This window comes from Colossoma macropomum, unplaced genomic scaffold (assembly GCF_904425465.1).
Source record: "Colossoma macropomum unplaced genomic scaffold, Colossoma_macropomum, whole genome shotgun sequence".
Taxonomy (NCBI): domain Eukaryota; kingdom Metazoa; phylum Chordata; class Actinopteri; order Characiformes; family Serrasalmidae; genus Colossoma; species Colossoma macropomum.
Window position 1 is genome coordinate 34126992 of NW_023494804.1, and position 22111 is coordinate 34149102.

A 22111-nucleotide genomic window follows, 5' to 3' on the forward strand; every position below is an offset into this window, starting at 1 on the left:
CTTTAGACTATTTTGCTTCTCAGTGCTATGCATGTACCTCTCCACCATGAAATGAATTATTGGAAATACATTTTAAACCAAAACCTTCTGTCTAACCCATGGTAAAACAACGTCTCGGGCATTTCATTCACCAACCGTTCTTGAGAAGTTTCTTAAAACTTACACAGTTTTCACAAAGATTCTGACATTCACCAGTGTTTTCTTACTTGGGGTTTGTTCTTAGGTAAGAACTGAAAGCATGTACACTCAAGACCATGAGAAAGGTGTTAACAATTCTGTGGTTTAAGACCTCGTCATGAATCTGACGTAGACTTTTTCTTAGGAACTTTCTCGAAAACTTATTCAAGAAGATATTGGTGAACACGGCCCATTAAACTCTTTGGATATCTGGTTCATATCACCACCACCATGGTCCATTCTGATTTGACAAGTTGCCCTAGAACTGAGCACTTCACATCAGGCCATTCTAAAGGCAGGAACAGTGAAATTCCTCTTTAAAGCCTAATGATCCCTGCTCTGCCATATTCCTTACTTTGAGCTTTTTGTGGCTTCCAGGTTTTCAATATCACTTTTCATTGCTTCCATTACTGACAGGCATAATTGCTCTGCAGTGCACTTTTCCAAACATTTCCTTTTAATATTCACCGTTCTAATGCCCTTCATCCACAAAACCCCAGACCAGTAATCAATAACTCCAAACTATTCACACAAAAATCACATTCCAGAACTTCTGGTTTATAAAAAAATGCAGAATCATCATTAGTCAATCTCTGACATCTCTGTTTACATCATGAGTGAGAACACAACTCAAAGAGTCTTACATGACAACACTGATAGTGATGTTCCAGTAACAGTGCCACAGACTGAGACAGGCTCTAAGTGTTTCATTATAAAAGGTAGTCTTCAGTGTGAGATGAGAGCATGCTGGACCTGCGCTCGTGGGCGTCTCCTCAGGCTGAAGCAGCCGTGCAGCTCATCACAGCTCCAGCCCTGGGCTCGTATGCATCAAAATACTTCAAAGTATGAATGCTGATCTGGGTTCTGCTGTCACCTCTGTTATGGTTTAATTTACCGACATTAAAAGATCAGTGCTCTTACTCTGAGGTTTGAAATGTGTGAAATAAGACCCGACATGTGTGTCACTGTGGCGCATTAGCAGTCTCAGCTGGTGTCTCTCGCTCGGGAAACTCCAGCTTCTCACACTCTGTGAACTTGAGTGGTAAGTGCTGAGCGATCTCGTTGGGGTCTGTGTAGAAGGCAGGAGGAACATGCTGCAGAGAAAGCAAACATTATCAAAGAGAGGCACAGTAAAAATAAGCATAAATAAATGGTTTTGTGTGGAATTATTCTTCAATATTTCATGAAATATTAAACAAGATAATCTTTATAAAGCTAAGAGGTATTTCATAAATCATGATTAAATGATATTAACAAAAATGACCAAATAAACAAAGAATAAGGCAACAAAGGTGGAAATGCCAGGGACCATCTAAGACAACTATGGCGATGTTAAGAAACTGCAAATACCATCAAGGCATGATCCATTAAGTATACAGAAAAAAAGTACATATGCTTTACTGTGGAAAAGTCAGCGACCAGCCTTCATTCATTTAATTTCCAGTCAAAAACAGTAATTAAATACAAGTTATTAATTTTTAGCGTCAGAGAAAAAAAAAAAGCATGAAACATATTCAACAGAAAATCACAAAGAAGCCTCATATGTTTAGTATTTAGTGTGTCCACCCTTTACCTTTATTAAAACCTCCATTCTGTTCAAGAAACTTGCTTTCAGTTTTTCAAAGAAATCTGCCAGTATATTTTTCCACACTTTATAAGTTCAGTCTGAGCAGTTGGTTGCATTTTCTGCTTTTCACAATCCAAATAATCCCAAATACATTCAGTGATGTTGAGATCTGGACTCTGGGGTGGCTATTAGCCTCTGTCAATAATGCCTTCTTGACAGCTACACATCCTTTCAGACCCATAGCGCTGAGTCGTCTTCTCACAGTGGAAGGATGGACAGAAAAACCTGTGGATGTTTTCAGATCTGAAGCGCTTGATTTTCTCCTCTCTCTCAAAGATGAAAGCTTTAAGTACTTTTTATCTGGTGGGGACAGTTTTGGTGGTCTACCAAGTCTTGCACAGCTGTTAGGAGTCCCATTTTTCTATCTTTTCTATCTTTCCCCTTCCTTATTCAAGTGGATTATCTGACATCTCTTTAGAAATATCTAAAGAAAAATGAACAACTTGTACTTAATGGACGTTTTGACTGGAATATATATAAATATGCACACACACTCATGCTTTTTATATGTATCATTTATCTCAGTAAATATCTCACCTGCAGAGCTGACACTTTGCTTTCTCTTGTGCTAAACTCTCTCAGCATGTAGTTCTTCCCAGCCTGCAGTCAAAAGAGAGAATGAGAGAATAAGACTTAACACCAGCTAAACATCACTGCAGTTTCACAAACTCAAGCCCAGTATACTTATTCTATCAGCGCGTAGAATCTATAACACAGAGATTTACATGAAAACCTATTAGTCTCATAAAAGTGCTGATTTAGAATCAGTTCTGCCACATCCTCAAGATCATTATGTTTAATATAAGTAATCCAAAACTGATTATACAGTTACACTCAAAGACTTGTGATGGCTGGTAGGGTTTTACTTGCCTCGTGATAGAGTCGTGTGTCATTGATCCGGATTAGCACTCCATCCACTCTCAGGAAGAAGCGCAGCAGCACAAAAAAACTAGTGGGCATCACTCTCTGAAACAGACATCACAGCAGTTTAAAACTCAAAGAGTCTGGATTCAGGATGAATTTCCAATAAAAATGTCAATCAGGATCACTTTCCTCTCCAGGTCACGGACAGACTCTTCTAGTTCTAGACATTTGATGAATACCAGCCTCTTGTGTTCTCTCTTGCATAATCACAGACAGTCCATCAACATAATAAACAGGTGGAAAATGGCATCACTCACAATTTTCACACTGATCATGGAAACGCCGTGATCATGGAGTTCGTCCTCGAACAGCAATACATCCTCAAAGAACATGATCTGCTCTCGAGCTTTCAGTTTCTCCAAGTCTATCCGCTCTGTTGTGGAAGTCACCTGAGTAACATTCAAACGGAGACCATTTCTCTCTTTAAGAACGGTCAACAAGATCAACGCATTGGTATGAAAGTGGTGAATCGACTGTATCAGTTTTGTTTTATGCTTTATAACTAGTTCCTTCAGTACCATTCTTTCTCTAGGTAGACAAAGCACTTTTTGTAAGTCACTCTGGATAATGCTGTAAATGTAAACGTGTTTTTGGTTTATTTTGGAAAATAACTCCTATTTGTACCAAATTATTCAAATTCATTTTCATTGTGAAATTTGTTATTTTATTTGTTCGTACTAATCCACACTGCCACAGTACTTCCATCAAACGATCATACGCCAAAATACCTTTATCTGCAGGTCCTCGCCAAGTAATGTCCCTCTGTAATCTGTCGTATACGTCCAATCGTAACGCTTCACCACTTCTTTGTGTTCAGAATCAGCTCTGCCAGAATTCAGGAAGAAAAAAAGAAAAGGATGTTCATGATCGGCCTCAGGATTTTGTGATTGAAATGCAGTTTTGAAAAGGAAATGTTCGGTATTTGTACTTTTTTTGAGAGGGAAGAGTTTCCAATAAAACTGTAGACATTTGTGATAATTGTGAGCCTGATATATTTCTTCAATAAAACAAGGGAGAAACAAAACAAAAATGTTTACCTCTGTGATACCTCAAGAATATTCAGAAATACAGATACGAGATGTACAAATATTCTGATACTGTGTAAATATTGTGAAAGCACTAACATCGCGATGGCTGGTTGAATTTACATGAATTTGTGTTTACAGATTCCTGGAGATCAAAAACTCTAACTCTCAATTGTCTGGATGTTTTGTTAATACCATATGTCACCAACCTGCTTTCCTGCCACTCCTCAGCACAAGCCACTTTCACCATGTCCTGTGCGTTGTTAACACGTTTGAGAGCATCAATGGCATTAAATTCAATGCCAAACCCATCAGTGTGCTGAATGCGCAGAACATTGTCTCCGAATAGCATCTCCGGAAGAGAGGGCATGTGCATCTCCTCTGCTAACCTGAAATACAATAAATGACTGGTAAAATTTCTTATCACTAGCTAATATATCAAAAAGTTGTGGATGATTGTGTCAGAATTACTTCTGAATAATTCTGAAGACTGCAGAATTACGCTGCAACACACATGTAGACACATTTGACGTGTTTGTTTATACTACTGATATTAATACTGTATAACAGATTTAACATATTAAGTTTCAAAGGTATTCAATGCTGACTGAATAAATCCATTTTCAGTGATCCGACCACTTTATTAAAGCATTGTCTTTATAGTGGACCCCGTCCCCTTTAGCCATATTCAATGCAGAGAGAACTGCTTCGTTTCTTTATAGCTTCTAGGGCTGAAAGATTAATCGATTTTAAATCCAAATCACAATTTAAGACAGAGTAATTTTCAAATGGCAAGAACTGCAATTTTTTTTATAATAGCTTACACTCCTTAAAATATAGTTCTTCAAGGTTCTTAAAAAATATGGTTCTTTAGTAAAGACAATCATTCCATTAAGAACCATCTACACTTAAAGACCCATTTGCTTAAAAAGTTCGTTGCATGGGTAAAACGGTTCTTCCGACTGATGGCAGAATGTGTTGAATATGGTTCTATGGAGCATCAAAAAGGGTTCTGCTATTGTTACGATGTCAAGCTTGTAACAACAGAAGAACATTTTGGTGCTGTATCAAATGCTTTTCAGAAAGGTGCTATATAGAACACGTTCTCCATCAATCCAAAGAACCACTATACAGAACCATTGTCTTTCTTAAGAACCATCTTTTTTAAGTGTGTACATTAGCAAAAATGTTGTTTTAGGTTTTAAGAGGGGCAACTGAACCTAATAAGAGCTTGTGAAATGCCTATAGATAAGATAGACCAATCAGAGGCAACCAAACCTCCATGTGTTGTGACATCACAACCACAACTTACTGGCAGTTTGGCACACTACGTTCAGGGGTGAAGCCTAAGAAGGTGGATATTCTGGTGATAACTGATAAATATCAGTTGATAAAAAATCGCAATTTAGATTGCAGTCGCAATATTAGTCAGAAAAATCGCAATTCTATATTTTCCCAAATCGTTCAGCCCTAATAGCTACATCAGTTTAGCTACTTCGATGTTGGTGGTGCTGCATCATCAATGCATTACATGAAAAAATTCCCAGAATAGTAAACGGACTGGACTGAAATTCACAATTGGTGGAGTTTCCATAAACCTTTTTTTAGCATAGGGCGTCATTCACAAATCTCTGTTCAGGAGTGTTGAGTGTTTTCGACCACATAGTTACTAAGGTCTGTAATGGGTGTGTAGCATATCAGATCCTGGACCTGCAGCCCTATTCTGAGATGCAAACATCACACAATAAATGACCAGCTTTCATGACTAATACAGAAAAACAAACCATTCAAAGGCAGCGGATGGATTATTTCACACTATTTCTCACTAATTTTTTTCAGTTTCAGGATATGACAGTGGAAGTGAACTGCAGATCATATCACTTAATACACTCGAAAAACAGAGAGCACCAATGATGTTTACACTACCTACCGTTCAATATCCTTAGACTTCATGATGTGGGTCTTTTCCGCTGTGACTTTCCATGGTCCAAACGTGAAGTCCTGCTTGCTGCTTTTAAAGCCATGGGAAATGGTCGACATGGCTGGTTATGTTCTTTAGCTGCGTGGAAACAGAACAGAAGTCTTTCAAGCTTTTGTAAATGCAATTGAATATCTAACTGCACAGCACAGAACAACATTACAGCCAAATACAATCTACCACCAGTGTCCTTCAGCAGCTTCAACGCGTTTGCCTCGGTAGAGGTTTTGCTTAGCCAGTGGATCTAGCTGAGCCCCTCACTGTCATTTAGAGGAGGCCTCTATTCGCCAGGTTCTTGAGCGAATTGTCCAGTTCCACCTTAAATATTCCACTACCTCGCGCACCAGAATGTAGCTGCTACACTTTTTTAAGGTGGAACGGGGAAATTCGAACAAGAAACTGGCGAATAAGACGCTTTAGCTGCGAGTCGTTTAGCTGACATGCTCGTTTATGTTAGGTTAGCTGTTTTCTACACATCAGAATTATCCCAGTTTGAGCTGAAAGCTGGTAGACTTTATTAACGATATTCAGAAACAGACGGCATTTCAGTGCCAAACCTGCTTATAAAGGCGAGCCTTACAGCTCTGATTACAGTATCGACAGCACTCCGGCTAACCGCTAAAAACAGAGCCAGAAATCCTGTATCCTCTCAAAGAAGTGTCCTGAAACTCTACAAAGTCACATATAAACCACCTTCGTGAATTACTTAGCTACCCGAAACATGTAAATGGGGTTAACCGTACTTTTACACTTGCATTAAACACCCAAAAGTCATTCAGTTTCGCTTTAGCTGTTAGCACACTCAGCTAAATCCCACCAGCAGCCTCCACGAACTAAACGTGTCCGACGTTAAACACGAGCCAACATCGTGGTTTCATTGTTCCGCCTTCATGTTTACAGCTTGGTTCCATACACATGACGTGTTCATGTTTTGTGTGAGAAAAACGGTCACTCGTGTGCAGTTATTTGCTTTTACTTTTTTTATTTTTATTTTTATTTTTTTTTTCAGTTTTATTTCACATTTATTAGGAACAGACAGTGAGTTCAGGAGTTTACTCCATACAGGAGATTCACAGGAGACTCAGATTATGGAAGGGCTTGAAGACATTTACATTTACATTTACAGCATTTAGCAGACGCTCTTATCCAGAGCGACTTACAAAAAGTGCTTTGTCTATCCAGAGAAAGTATCTTTGCTAGTTACCAATAGGTTAGAGAGAAAGTCAGTCCTGAGCTCAGATACTGCTAGAATCAGAAAGTCATTATTGACATCTAGAGAAAAAGGAACAGAGTTAAACACAGAGCAGTGCAATACAATACAATAAAATACAATACATAAGACACATCACAGTCTCCAAAGAAACACAAAGAAAATCTTTTTATGTATTTTTATTTGCAGTGTAATCATAATTATTTCTACACCTTATAGTAACAATTCTGTCTAAACATTCATTTTACACTTTTAGTAAAGCGAATGTAGCTTATAAACTATATACCTAAAGAAGTAGCATACTTCAAATTTGACTATAGTTATTTGTAAAGACAGGTATGATTTGTTCACAGTCACTGACTCATTCAGGCATTTTGAGTTGCATTATGGTTTAGTGTTCGCTGTAGTGAGGCAGTTGTGCTACGGCTGCTGTTGTTCCTGCATGGGACTGGTCGATGGCTCCCCAGTGTTGAGTACACAGCAGTCTGCAGTTGAGCGTTTGGCTCAGGCTCATGTAGGAGAGGCCTTCCTACTGGAGACTGTGGACATGTCTTTTTTCTTCCTAGAAGGACACACTGCGTCAATATTCAGACAATCATTTCAAATAGGCTATATCATCAATATCATCAATTTGTATCTAATGGAAACTATGGTTTATAATTTCACATACTGTCCCAAATATTATTTTTTTTAATTGAGGTTTATAATCTCCATGGGAAAGCATTACCAATTGGAAGGGTCACTCTTATACAGCCATACATGAGGCTAAAGTTACCATGACTAAGGCCAAGCGTTGGCTAGAGTGGTAGAGTGGTATAAAGCCCGCCAGCATTAGGTGGTAGAACTGGGTTCTTTGGAAGGATGAAGCACAATCCAATACCTTTGAGATGAGTTGGATTGGCATTTGACTGCAATCAAATCCTCACAGCAATGTTTTAACATCTAGTGTAAAGCTTTCCCAGAAGAGTAGAGGCTGTTACTGCAGCAAAGGGGGGGGGGGATAAATTCCCTATTATTATCCTATTAATAATAAATACTCCTGAATTATTTTAGAAGAAATGTTGGATGAGCACGTGTCTACACACTTTTGGACACAATGTGTATCTCCCATGTTCTTTACAATGGTAAAAAGACAATACAGGATTAGAAACAATGTAAATAAATAGGCTACTCCTAGTAAAGCATTACTAGTGAAACTTACTGAGACGATGACAGTACACTGCTACGAAGAAGACAATGCCAGTGAACGCAGCACTGCTGATGCCTGTCCCTATTAAAAGCTCATCTGGAAAAAAAAGTAAATTACTATAAATACAATAACTGTATGGGATTAACAGTACTGTGCAAACAAAGTATCAAAAATGTGATGAAATTGGAAATTCATACTTATCAGCTGCTTGTTTTTCCTATCGCACTCAGTGGAGGAGATGTTAACGGTGATCGGCTGGTTGAGGGACGAGTGATTCACCCAGCAGCGGTACATCACCTGTTCAGGTGCGGGTGGCAGGTGAAGGTAGGATGTGAGGCTGTAAGATCCGTCTGTGTTGATGCTGGAGTTCCACTGAACAGCAGGAGAGTTCAGATTCTCTCTGTTTATGAGTGAAGAGTTGGGGTAGGTGATATGTTCTCCATCTCCGATCCAGACCTGCTCCAGAGCAGCAGGATAAAACCCCTCAGCAGTGCAAAGCATTGTGCGAGCTCCATCAGACCCCTCCATACATGAAGCAGACACCACTGGACGAGCTGAAAAAAATCAGTAATTAAGACATAAATAAAGTCATTCAGAGTGGTTTCGTGTGAAATACTCAAACTGACCAAGACAAATTTGTTCACTCATGCTCAGTCGAGTACAGGATGAATTTGACTATGGCGTTAATGTTGTCTGTACAGCTGGAGGAGGTTCATATTGAGCTCTTGTAAAATTACATAATAAACTTTATGCTCATTTAAACCATTTACAGTTTACTGCATTGTTCTGTAATGATTTACATGTGAAATAAATAATTTTGGAATCGGATGAATCTTTTTGAATCTGAAATTGTATTTAAAAGCTACCTCACAGAAAGTCATTATACTAAAAGGTTAACAATATGTTGCCTGATGCCTGAGACTTTGTTGTGCGATAGTTTTGAGATCAGGTATTAGCCTGAAATGTATTTTTAAAAATCCATTCATGGTGAAAAAATACAACTTTTCTTTAGGTTTGACCTCTTTTTTTTTTTTTTCCCTTATCAACATTGCTACTTGCGTAGATTCACTGGCCATTTTCGATAGTACATGAAAAAAGGGTACATTTGTGTTGCAGACATTGTGACTCCTGCTTTCAGTCAACACCACTTTAAAGAAATCTGAGTCAGTGTTTCTTTAGAATGAAGAATTTCACCATCATATCACCCTGAATGAGTTTCTGTGATTGAATTGCACGGAAATATTAAAAACATTGAAATTTCCCTTTAAACGAGTACAAAGGCTAGTATCATTCATTACTCATAATATTAATAACTTCTAGGAAACCATTTGACTACACAACCAAGCTTCTGTTTCTATCATGGTGGTAGTTTATCAGCACATTTTCTGTCCATAAAAACTTTTTTTTCCTGAATAATAATGCAATGTCATAGTCTTTATAATTCTTTTGTGAACAGATTGTTTCTGCACTCTGGAGGTTATGATTATTTCAGTGACGGCTATTTTAGTATTTACTCATAGCTCTACTAACTTCTGTTTTATCTATACAGGTTGATGATAAGGGTGGGTGTTATGACAAAAATATAACATCACAAACTTAAAGTTACACAATATTTATTATGAAATAAAGGGTTAGTTCCAAAAAGCATTACAGACCACTTTCAAGAATGTTCTTTTTGTCATGATATATGTTGTTGGGACTGAGCTTTACACATACAAGAAATATCAATGCTGTATTATGAATAATACCACCTTTATTAGAGAAATAAAAATGTGTTTTTTGTTATTTACCTGCTGTTATTCCTTAAAAAACTTGCTACATCCAAAATTAGTATATTAGTGTAATTGCTAAAAATAATGGGCTGACATTGAGTTACCTACTTGTTACCATGATGTTTCTGCAATCATCATCCACTAATTGTTGTTGATTACAAATTTGTGTAAAACCATCTATAAGTCTTTTTATGAGACATGCATTTTATGATACCTGTAGTACTCCACAATAATTTCAATAATAATAATTTAAATTATGTATAACAAAGATATATACCAATGGCAGAAGCTTGATGGTCAGCAGTTGTAGATTTAACATCATTCATTATTGTGTGTAGATATATGCGACCTATTGCTGTCCAAAAGAAAAGAAAAGAAAAATATGCATCTCCAAAGTAGTAACTTTTCAGGAGAATGCAAAAATGTACTTAACTTTTAATGCAAGTTTATGTAAAGATATTTTAGCTTTTATGTAAAGATATTTTTAAGGAGCATTTGTTTGAATTTTTTTCACACAATGGAAAACATAGTGTGTTCAAATGATGTAGAAAAATGAAAATTAAAAACAATGCACATTCTTCTTTTCATTGGACAGCGGCACTATATTTAGTTGTTTTGTCACAGGGCAAGTAAATAATTAAAGTATTTTTAAAATGACCCAGAATTAGGCCAAAATAAAAGATAGCATTCTTTTGACTTATACCAGTTTTTAATCTGTAATCTAATCTCTCTGTCATAATAAATCTGTATGGCATGTATTTAAAAGTATGTGGCTCCTGTGGCCACCATATCACAAACTAACAGACACTGCGACACATTTCTCTGTTTAAGAAGTATCTTCTTGTGAGTAAATCTAAAAACTCTTACCGATCACATCAATGAATGCTGTCTGAACTCCCAGTTGCTGAACAGGAGGTGGTGTAAGTCTCTCCACAGCACACGTATAGACACCCGAATCATTTATCTGAAGATTCAACAGCTCAAATGATATTTCCTCTGTTTCTGGAGTCCAAATAAATTTGATGTTGTCTTTACACGGTCGCTTCCTCCAGGAATTATGCTGATATATATATGAGCACAGTAACTGTTCTCTTCTCAAGGCTACTGTAAAAAAAACCTTTTCAATTGTTTTGTTATAATCACAGTTAACTGTAGTTGTATTTCCCTGAAGAACAGTGTGAACTGAAGATGTATTCAATACAGCACTTTCCGTCTTCACAGCTGAAAAATAAAGTCAATTCAGAAAAAGAGAAACATTAGTATTTCTTTCACATAAAATGTTTAGAAAATACAACAGTCATATTTTAGATACTCTGCTGTTTACTGATGGATTCTACTCTTTTTATTTACAAATGCTTCAGCACTAGTACAGCTGTATGCAAAAGTTTGGGCACCCCTGGTCAAATGACGTTTTGTTGTTTTTCAAAGTTCAAATAAGGTAACAAATCCTCTGCAGAGGACACTCTTCTGAACAGCTTAATACATGGTTACTATTTATTTGCTGAATGTAATATTGATGGAAAAATGAAACAAAATGTGGCCTGTACAAAAGTTATGGTGCTTTTTACATGTTATTATGTTATTGTTAAAATTGTCATATTTAAGTATGTTCTCTGTAGATGATGTGTCGAAGTATTTTCACCAACAAAACACATCATTTGACTGGAGCTGTTCACACTTTTGCACATGACTGTATGTTTACATATCCATATGTATTCATATATAATGAATGGAGAGTGAAAGAAATGTATTCGCTTACCTGAGAGAAGACACAGAAGCATCAACACAGAAGAGAGCAAACAGCAACAATTTACAGATGTCTATAAATTAAACAGAGAACGTATAAGGAATACAGCCTATATTAAACCTCTGCTCGCATAAACCTTTTCATTAAAGTGAACAATAAATGATAAACAAGGATGAAAATTATCCAGAAATTAAATATCTCATTCTTTTTCCTTACACAAGTGAAGTAAAAATGCGCTTATAGAACATAGAGAAATTGTTATGATTCTATTCAAAATAGTAATTTACAAAAATCAAAAGCAACATTAGAAATGAAGTCTAGCCACCTGGAAACGTTCAGTTTACACATATAAAATCATATAATGATACACGAACCACTTTCTCACCATCCCACGCTGCAGAACATGCATCCTCTCTGTAAGCATCGAGGCGATTATTCTGCCTCATACTGCCTGCAGTGAGCTGAGGCACCTCTGTGGTCACAGTTTCCTCTGCGAAACACAAACCAGCAGTTTTTTTTTAAACAACTACATGCGTTCTAGATTCTTTAGTACCTCATTTTGTGGAGAAAGACAAAGTCTCCTTCAGGGCATTGACAGGCATAAAGAACAATACAATTAATATTCAGTTATTAATTTTACACCATATTATTTAGTAACTTCAATAAATGATTCAGTGACTTCTGTGACACTAATATGCACATTATGTAGTTGTGAGTGAGGAGTTAAAGTGTGAGCCGGCGGACGGACCCTTAGGGTTTCATGGGTTAATTAAAAAGCATGGTTTCCTCTGGATTTAAAACAGGATATCATACATTCTAAGAAGTTAAACCACAGAGTGGAGCTGTTACCAAAGGTAAGCCTCACTCACTGTGCAACAGCAAAGCCTTGATGAAAGAGGAGGTGTAAAACTATCTGGCACAGGACTTCAGAAACCTCAACCAGGCTCAGATATAATCAATGCGGAAGTGGGTAGAGCAGCCAAATAATATTGATACTTGGGTAAAATAATGGAACAAGTAAAGGCACCTTCTTGAGTAGAAGTACAAAAGAATCTGTAGGTGAACTACTGAATAAATATATAACTGCAGTGGAACTTCTTAGAACATCCAGCATCTTTCAGCACAGAACGTGAGGATTATTCCGCTCTATTCTTCTCTTTTTGAGATTCTTTTGGTCTCAAACAAAATGCTAAAGCTCCAAAGTCAGAGATGTGACTAATCACAAAGCAGATTGCTGTCACCAACAAACCACAATGAAATTCAACACAAAAAAATGATTACTAACTAAACACGAATGGCGAGTAAATGGACTTAAGTAACATATTGATAAATATTGTATTATTCTGAGTATTTAAAAGTCATAACGATTTATATCATTTAATGAGTGAAGAATATACAACCCCATTTCCAAAAAAAGTTGGGGCGCTGTGCAGAATATAAATAAAAAAAGAATGCAATGGTATGCAAATCCATGTAAACCATATTTTTAAAGGAAAATACTATAAAGACAGCATGTCAAATGTTGTCTTTGTACAATTTTCAATGAAATATATGGTTTAAATGATTTGCACATCATTGCATTTTGTTTTTATTTGCTTTTTGCACAGTGTCCCAACTTTTTTTGGAAATGGGGTTGTACTTTTTACCTATTTACATGTTTGCCCTTCAAATCTAGTTACTAATGCATTCATTTTAGTGTGTAATTTCATTGTGTTTTGTTGGTGACAACATCTGTACTGCATTGTGATTGGTCAAATCTCTGACTTTGGAGCTTTAGCATTTTATTTGAGACCAAAAGAATCTCAAAAAGTGGAGAATAGAGCCAAAAAACTTCAGTTGCTGTGCTGATTGATGCTGGATGTTCTAAGAAGTTCCACTGCAGTTCTATAAGTCAGGGTTTCTCAACCTGTGGGCCGTGAAGCACCCTGTAGAGGTCCGTGGGCCTGTACTCAGAGAGCTTGTAAAGAGGAGAATTACCACTCTGCAATGTCCTCCGGGTTTCTCAAACACTAGATGGCGCTCCCGAGCGAGCCAAAATGAATGGGTTGATATGGAGCATTTGAGCAAAATCATAGTTTATAAACGCTTAAACATTTTTAATGTAAAATAATATATTCATTTCCTGAACACAGAGCAGCATAAAACATTTTAACACTGCTGTTATATTTTTAAGAGATTTTAAACTCGAGTTATAGGAGTTTAAAACGGCCCCTCATGTATGTTCATGACGTCAGTGAGCAGGAACAGCCAATGAGCTGCTCCGCCCGCCAACCAATCAGCACTCACTAGCTGTAATGCCAGCATTTTGCTGCCCAAAACCCATTTGCTGTAGAAAAAAGAAATATATAGGTAAGTTTTCTTTGGTTTTTTAGTAAAATACATCAATTCTACTATCTAAAATGAACGGAAAGCTCTGGGCGAGTGATTTAAAATCTAACTTCAGGTTTTTAGCAGCTGAGCTCCATTTACGTCCATTCTTTGAGGACTCGCTCGCGGGCGCCCTCTGCTGTTTTGCAGTCATGTTTTTAATATAACGGGGGAAATAGAAAGTGGCCAGGCTCCTCATCAACGGGCGCTGGCAATAATTTGTAGTGGGCCGGTGTTATGTCACTGTAAGTCATAAAAACACAAGTGGAGAAAAAAATAACTTAATAATTAAAAAATTGTAAATCAAACGTTTTCATATAATAACTAACATTAATATAAATATTACCAGAGATGTACAAATAAAAACGTTGCATTTGCAGGATAACGATGTTTGGTGGGAACTTATCACACCTTTTCCTTTAGTTCGCTCCGTTTTGATGTGTGAACACTCCACCCATATTCGGGTCTGCAGCAAACAGCTGAACTGGTTCGGCAGAAACCCACGGTTCTCGGTCCGCTTCAAATCGAACCCTGTTCAGTTCACTGCTGATGGGGAATTTATCAACAGAGCTGGCTCTCCTTCTCTTCTAGAGGCACACCGGCACCGTACAGTCAACATAATGACTTAATGACAGTTTTAACAACTCTTTAACGACTCTTTATACACTGAGCACAAACTGCTGTTAGAAACTATAGACATAGAATAGACATAGAGCGCCTTTTGGTTGAGCATCAGTGACCTGGGTGGTCAAACTCTTATTGCTAAACCAGTGACAAAGAAGCAGCCGTCAAGATTTATAATCGTTGATTGTGACGACGCTAATCCAAAAGCTCAGTGAGTGGAGTGAGGTTTATATAATATACAAAAGCCCTCAAAACTAAAAAGACGTCTCGAGACCAAACAATTACTCTTTTGGGAAGCCAGTGAAGTATTTTCAGTGAAAATGCAATGGACTGCAGCTCCAAATCAAGGTCCATACATTTTTTATGTTTTTCAACATACCTGCAAATTTTGCAAACCTACTGAGACTAGAATGGCCAATCCAATCTTTTCAGGCCATAATTCTCAGGTTTTCAGTGTCAGCATTTAAGAAAAGAAAAAGTTGTATTTAAAAAAGTTGATTTTAGTTTTTCTGTGGGCTGCTATGCTTTGTAGTTATGCACAGGAGGGCCTTGGGGTGGAAAATGTTTAGAACCCGTGCTATAAGTTACTCAGTACTTACCTAGTTTACTTACTGATACTTTTGTACTCCTTTTTTGTTGTGTTTTTTGGGAAGGCACATTTGTCATTAATTTACCCAAATATCAATACTTTTACTTGAGGACTGATTTAGGCTACTCTACCCACCTCTGCTCACTAATATACGTGAATAGAAGTTCAAGTGTTATGACTTGAACATACTAGAGTAAATGTGACTTGTTACTACATATCTCTGACCAGGTCTAAGTTTCAGTAGCATTGACTTACAGTGGTCATTGTTCTGCTATTTACATTTGGTATTATATGTATGACATAATATATATATATATATATATATATATATATATATATATATATATATATATATATATATAGCGGAATAATGCCTCTGTTGTCCAACTCAGGTTGTTTCATTCTGTGGTTTATGGAGAAGAAACAGCCCTTTCTCTTCACTAAAAAATGAAAAAATATACACAGAAAGGAGCAATGCAGTGTAGTTTCCAATATAGGCACTGACACCATATGAACAAACGTGAAGTTGCTAACCAAAGTAGAAATGACTTCAACCGGCATAAGATACATATGCTACACAAAGTGCAAACTGTTTTTAACACTTCACCCACTGTTGCTGCAGGACCACCTTTATGAGAAAAGAGGATGTGGGTGATGAAAAAGATGCACCGTACATATGGCCCATACTTAATCTTGTCATAATAAAAAGGTCACATTCTCATCATCACAGAATTCTAGTAGGTTTACTAGTTGTTTTGGATAGTAAATAATTTGGCTATGTTGGTTTTGTAGACATTGCGACCGCTGGTTCAGTAATCAGTAAGTGTCTCTATGATGAATCATTTCACACAAAACTATTCCCGAATTACTTTATTTACATCTCAAAATGAATTAGGAGGAAACTTTGAAAAATTGGTGGAATTCCCCTTTAAAATTAATCTACATAAACTGTGCCAAGTAGGATCAAATTGTAGTGAAATGTGAGTCAAAGCATTGAGTTTACAAATGAACACTTGAAATTATCACTTGACAAAATTTCAATCACTTTAATCAATCATACACACACACACATCATCTAAACCGCTTATCCTTCTGGGTTGCGGTGGGGTGCTGGAGCCTATCCCAGCTGTCACTGGGCGGAAGGCAGGATACACCCTGGACAGGTTTTAATCAATCAATTTTAATCAATTTAATATGAATTTTAGGAGCTGAAGTTATCAACATCATGATTTGCTTCAGTTCGTGTTGTTGGAGTAGATGATTGAGAGAGGAGTCAGTGTGGAGGCGCTGAGATGATTTGTGGAGGTGCTGAGATGATGTGGAACTCCACCTGAGAGAGTGAGATAAAGGATGCAGGAGAACGTTAGACAGGATCAAATGGGACGACACATAAGAGAGAGAGTGAGAGATACAGGCAAAACCTCACCTGAGAGAGTGAGGCAGCTTCAGAGGTTTTAGTCTCTTCAGCAGAAGAGCAGAGACGACATTCTTCTAAAACAGTAAAAGAGCCAAATAAATAATCATTTAGAGAGATTTTGGGAGCATTAAATACTTCAGGCATCTATGACCACCACTGTGCACTAGTCTGATCTCGATAAGTTTCTCTAGACCCGAGCATTTCAAATCCAACCACTCTAAATGACCTTTATATTTTTACATTACATCATCTTTTTTATTTACTTATTGATTTTTTGGTACCATATTCCCCTTTAAGTTTCCCCTTATCTTCTCTGTAGAGGATGTGTTAGTTTGTTTTCACACAAAAAAATCAACAAAACGTGTCATTTGATCGGAGGTGTTTGGACTTTTGCCTATAATCGTATCCTGTACGTTAAGTGCATAAAGCATGTGCTTTACCACCGTTTTCTTAATGTATATACACTTTGTAGTTTTACAGTTACAAACTGTCATTCATGTGTTTCTCTACATACTTTGTTAGACCCCTTTTACCCTGTTCTTCAATGGCCAGGACCCCCACAGGACCACCACATAGCAGGTAGTATTTGGGTGGTGGATCACTCTCAGTACCTGACGTGCTGTAATTAACCTCTTGGACCCCCTGAATGTCTCAAAAGCAAAATTCCGGGAGGTCTCTGAAAATAAACTCACAGACACTCAATTACAAATTACAGGGAAAGATCACTGTTCATCCTGCTTCACTCACAATCAGCGAGATTCTGTCTTTGGCGGTCTTAACTAACTAAAGATGCAGCACTGGTCTGCCTGGGGGTGGTACTCTTCACCCAGTTGGTCCTTCATAGCCTAGCAACTGTAACTGTAACCTATTAAAAACTTTAAAGTATGCCGCAGCATATTTGTTAATCTGAAAACTTGCCCAATTTCCCAAGAGATGGGTGGAAGGAATGAACTGTTGCTCATTTCTCAAGCTGAGGACAAAAGAGGAGATCTCAGTTAATGTGTGTCACGCATCCCTCCGGCTCTGACATTCTCAAAGACTCCATTTCCCAGAACTCTTTGGGACATCACATGACAGATGAAACTCCACAGTCCACCATTCACCCTTACCATTCTCCTGAGTGCTAACCTGTCTCACCTGTTATGTGTATTATATGACTAGATCTAGCTTATTAAGCCTGGCCTTTAGTAAAGGGTCTTTGAAAGGTATTGACAGACAGACAGACAGACAGCAAGCCAGACAGACAGCTAGCTTCTCCCTGTAGAGCTACTGAGCATTTCTGTTGGTGATATTGCCTTCATGTTTTCCTGACTCTATTTATGGACGTCCTGCCTTTGACTTGTGGTCTTTACTCTTCACAAGCGAAGACCTCATTTCGTTTTTTTTTTTTCCGTGAGCGTCTGGCTGGTTCTGTCTCGTTACAGCGTGGAAGGCCTCAATACCAAAGTAGAAAAGTGCATTTCTAGAAAAAAAAAAAAAATTAAACCAAACATTTTCTGCCATTGAAACTAGCATCAGTGTCGCTATGGCAATTGAGTTAGTACTCAAAGTATCCAGCCAACATGGGACCCCCCCCCCCGAATACAAGGGGGTATTTCACACACTTAATGTCTGATCTACTAGAAACAGCTTAAATGGTGCAGCACGTACATTCTGGCAGCCCACAAGTAGGTGGACGGACTGTTTAAAACTCCACTCGTACCAGCACAACACACACACCCACATCAGTGTCAGTGCAGTGCTGAGAATGATTCACCACCTAAATAATACCTGCTCTGTGGGGGTCCTGACCACTGAAGAACAGGTTAACAAAGTTTGCAGAGAAACAGATGGACTACAGTCTGTAACTGTAGAACTACAAAGTGCACCTATATAGTAAGTGGAGCTGATAAAATGGACAATGAATGTAGAAACAAGGAGGTATACAGAATGAAGTGGCTGGATGGTGCATATGTATGCATGATGCATCAGTGAAATTATTAAAATTCTATATGCTATATCATAGAGTCAGGCAAAAGACCAATTTGACACTGAAACTTACTGAGGCTTGGATAGTTAATGGCAGTAATGAAAAAGACCCCGGTCAACACACCGAAGCTGATAACCGCCATTATAAAACTCCCACCTGAAAAAGATGAGGATCACTGTCAGTGCAACAACAGCAGAATAAAGGGATTTTAACATTATTGCTCAGTCAAAACCGCTTACATTGCATTAATATTCTGGTTCATTAACAAAAGGGGTAAAATATAATAGTAAGTTGGAAATTCATACTTATCAGCTGCTTGGTTTTTTCATAGCACTCAGTGGAGGAGATGTTAACAGAGATCGACTGGTTGAGGGACGAGTGATTCACCCAGCAGTGGTACATCACCTGTTTAGGTGTGGGTGGCAGGTGAAGGTAGGATGTGCGGCTGTAAGATCCGTCTGTGTTGATGCTGGAGTTCCACTGAACGGCAGAAGAGTTCAGATACTCTCTGTTTATGAGTGAAGAGTTGGGGTAGGTGATATGTTCTCCATCTCCGATCCAGACCTGCTCCAGAGCAGCAGGATAAAACCCCTCAGCAGTGCAAAGCATTGTGCGAGCTCCATCAGACCCCTCCATACAAGAAGTAGACACCACTGGACGAGCTGGAGAGAGACATGAGGGTGTTAGGAAATGACTAGCACAGTTTATCAGTATGTCAGTGTGGTCTAAGATAACACTTTATTAGTCCCCAAAGGGATACTAAAGTGTTCTGAATGTATACATACAACCCTGTTTCCAAAAAAGTTGGGACACTGTGCAAAATGTAAATAAAAACAGAACGAAATGAAATGCAAATAGTTTAAACCTATATTCAATTGGAAATATTACAAGAACAACATGTCAAATGTTGAAACTGAGAATTTTATTGTTTTTGGAAAAACATATGTTTATTTTGGATTTGATACCAACACCACGTTTCAAAAAAGTTGGGACAAGGACAACAAAAGACTGGTTGTGTAATGTTAAAAAACACGATAATTAGTAACAGGAGAGTAACATGATTGGGGGGGGGGTTGGTGGCAGGAGTTCACCACTCTGTGAAAGACTGTGCAGGCAAATAGTGCAACAATTCAAGAATAACATTTCTCAACATGAAATGGCAAATAACTTGAGGATTTTATCATCTGTGGTACATAATATCATTAAAAGATTCAGAGAATCCAGAGAAATCTCTGTATGCAAGGAGTTACTGTGAGAAAGGGCCAAATGGAAAAATATCACTATACATTAGGACATTTTCATGATACACCATATGTATCAGGACAATTAATCATAAAAAAATTAAGAGGAATTCCACCAATTTTGAAACATTTCTGTATAATTAAACAGTTATAATGTAAACAGAGTCACTTACAGTGGTTTGACATAAAAGGCTTTGTTCTAGATAAACTTACCAATGCAGTTTTCTTTACAGTAGTGACAATAGGAACCAGACATATGAAGAACTTAATATCTCTAAAAGCTCCCTCAAAGAAAGTTATTACATAAAATGGCTATAGATACACAGCCTGATGCCTGAGATCTTGTTTTTTTACCATAGTTTTGACACAAGCATTTGGGCTACAATTTTTTTTTCAGATTTTTTAGGATTCTAACATTATCAACATATAAAACTAATTTAAGTTCATTATTCATGTAAATTAAATGACAATATTTGTGTTTTAGGCATCATTGCCCCTGGTTTCTATCACCACAAATGTAAAGAAATCTGATACCGTAGGTTTCTGTACAAATAACCAATTTTACTTCAAAACACTCTGAATGACTTTTACATTCAATCACTGAATCCTGATTATTGGAATTCCCCTTTCATAAAGTTTGTGAACAATTTGGAAAATGCTCCAGCAAAGCATGCAATATCTTTCTTTTTAGTTTAGCATTTGCTAAATCTGTACTTTAATAGTCTTTCTTTATGGTCTTTTGCCTGCAGTTACAGTCACATACAGAAGTGCATGTTTTGTTGATTTTCTAAGTGGAAATAAGTTACACATCCTCTACAGAGACACACTGCAGCACATTATAATACACAATTACTGTTTACCTGCTGAATTCAACACACTGGGGGAAGAAATTTATTATAAAATGTGGCCTGTGCTCCAAGTTACGGCACAGTTTATATTTGATGTTTTTGTTTTTTATGTCAATCTTAGAAAATTAATAGAATTTGTGCACAAAATTTTGCAGACAAATGCTATATTTAAGCGTGTTCTCTGAGGAGGACTGATTTTCACATACAACTGTGTGCTCTAGAAAAATACTCTGAACATTGTTTTGTGGCATAAATTATTCCAAAAAAGACAACATATCATAAAACCCAGATCATTATTTTTACTGTATGTAAGTACCTTTTTTGTGAGTAAGTCTAAAAACTCTTACCGATCACATCAATGAATGCTGTCTGAACTCCCAGTCGCTTTACCGGAGGGTGTACTTCTCTCTCCACAGCACAGGTATAGACACCCGAATCATTTATCTGAAGATTCAACAGCTCAAATGATATTTCCTCTGTTTCTGGAGTCCAAATAAATCTGATGTTGTCTTTACACGGTCGCTTCCTCCAGGAATTATGCTGATATATATATGAGCACAGTAACTGTTCTCTGCTCAAGGCTACTGTAAAAAAAACCTTTTCAATTGTTTTGTTATAATCACAGTTAACTGTAGTTGTCTTGCCCTGAAGAACAGTGTGACCTGAAGACGTATTCAATACAGCGCTTTCAGTCTTCACAGCTGAAAAAAGCAGTTCAAAAAAACTTATTTTACAATCCATATAAAGTATGTAGAAAAGATTAGTTATATTGAATATATATTTTTACCATAAATAAATAAAAGTAGTAAAGGATTTATTTCATTTATCACTCATTTGTGGCTTCAAATACTTCAGTGAATACAGTGAAAAGCCATTTTTAAAATGATTATTATTATTTTTCTTTAATGAACAGGGGGTCGTATGACTGTTTAGCCTACCTGAAAGAAAAGACAGAAGCATCCACACTGAGCAGAGCTCACAGAAATGCTTTACGGGGGTCTATAAATTACACAGAGAAACATAATGCGTTTGTATCTCTCTATTCGGAATAATATGAGAACAGAGTTTCACAGAACTGAAAACAACTTTTGTTGTCTAACATCTTATCCACTGATAGACTAATATGGCAGCGTTTACAGAAAACAACAGAAACGTAAGACATGTAGTCACCTGTAATCAAGCAATTTATATACACGTAACAACATGCTAATATATTGATACAAGAACTCACCATCCCACACTGCAGATCATGCATCCTGTCTGTGGGCATCGCTTCACTGATTATTCTGTCTCATAAAGCCTAGAATGTAGAACAACCTCCAGCTCTGGGGCGCCTCTGTGGTCACAGTTTCCTCTGTGAAACGCCAGCAGCTTTTTACAGCTACATTAACATTTTTTTTATATTGT

General features: G+C 37.3%; 2 protein-coding genes and 1 long non-coding RNA gene across 4 annotated transcripts; all 3 read right to left on the minus strand.

The window, feature by feature from the left end:
* Nucleotides 1-611: 611 nt before the first annotated feature.
* Nucleotides 612-6604, minus strand: tiprl (TIP41, TOR signaling pathway regulator-like (S. cerevisiae)). 2 transcript variants are annotated; one of them, XM_036595491.1, is made up of 8 exons: nt 6475-6604; nt 5684-5812; nt 3963-4142; nt 3457-3553; nt 2986-3117; nt 2675-2770; nt 2342-2404; nt 612-1271 (listed from the first exon to the last, which is right to left on the minus strand). In XM_036595491.1, the coding sequence occupies exons 2-8, from the start codon at nt 5791-5793 to the stop codon at nt 1140-1142; spliced, it is 810 nt and encodes a 269-aa protein (XP_036451384.1). In that variant the 5' UTR covers nt 5794-5812; nt 6475-6604; the 3' UTR covers nt 612-1139. The 2 variants fall into 2 exon arrangements, with proteins under 2 accessions (XP_036451384.1, XP_036451385.1); XM_036595492.1 differs by lacking the exon at nt 6475-6604 and adding an exon at nt 6289-6468.
* A 4240-nt stretch (nt 6605-10844) lies between these two features.
* LOC118824729 lies at nt 10845-12090 on the minus strand. The gene is made up of 3 exons (XR_005008625.1): nt 12035-12090; nt 11662-11722; nt 10845-11123 (listed from the first exon to the last, which is right to left on the minus strand). It is a non-coding gene; the product is annotated as an uncharacterized LOC118824729 (long non-coding RNA).
* A 4302-nt stretch (nt 12091-16392) lies between these two features.
* On the minus strand, nt 16393-22050 carry LOC118824365. Its single transcript, XM_036594456.1, has 7 exons — nt 21936-22050; nt 21643-21703; nt 21052-21405; nt 18921-19277; nt 18688-18771; nt 16656-16720; nt 16393-16559 (listed from the first exon to the last, which is right to left on the minus strand). The coding sequence occupies exons 1-7, from the start codon at nt 21972-21974 to the stop codon at nt 16503-16505; spliced, it is 1017 nt and encodes a 338-aa protein (XP_036450349.1). The 5' UTR covers nt 21975-22050; the 3' UTR covers nt 16393-16502.
* Nucleotides 22051-22111: the final 61 nt, after the last annotated feature.

Excerpts from the sequence above, each read along its gene's own strand:
- LOC118824365 (XM_036594456.1), bottom strand. The coding sequence starts at position 21,974 with ATGCCCACAGACAGGATGCATGATCTGCAGTGTGGGATG. Across the intron at positions 21,406-21,642 it reads GCTTCTGTCTTTTCTTTCAG|CTGTGAAGACTGAAAGCGCT; the intron begins GTAGGCTAAACA and ends TGCTTTTTTCAG. Across the intron at positions 18,772-18,920 it reads AAAAACCAAGCAGCTGATAA|GTGGGAGTTTTATAATGGCG; the intron begins GTATGAATTTCC and ends CATCTTTTTCAG.
- tiprl (XM_036595491.1), bottom strand. The coding sequence starts at position 5,793 with ATGTCGACCATTTCCCATGGCTTTAAAAGCAGCAAGCAGGACTTCACG. Across the intron at positions 3,118-3,456 it reads GCGAGGACCTGCAGATAAAG|GTGACTTCCACAACAGAGCG; the intron begins GTATTTTGGCGT and ends AATGTTACTCAG. Across the intron at positions 2,771-2,985 it reads CCATGATCAGTGTGAAAATT|AGAGTGATGCCCACTAGTTT; the intron begins GTGAGTGATGCC and ends TGTCTGTTTCAG.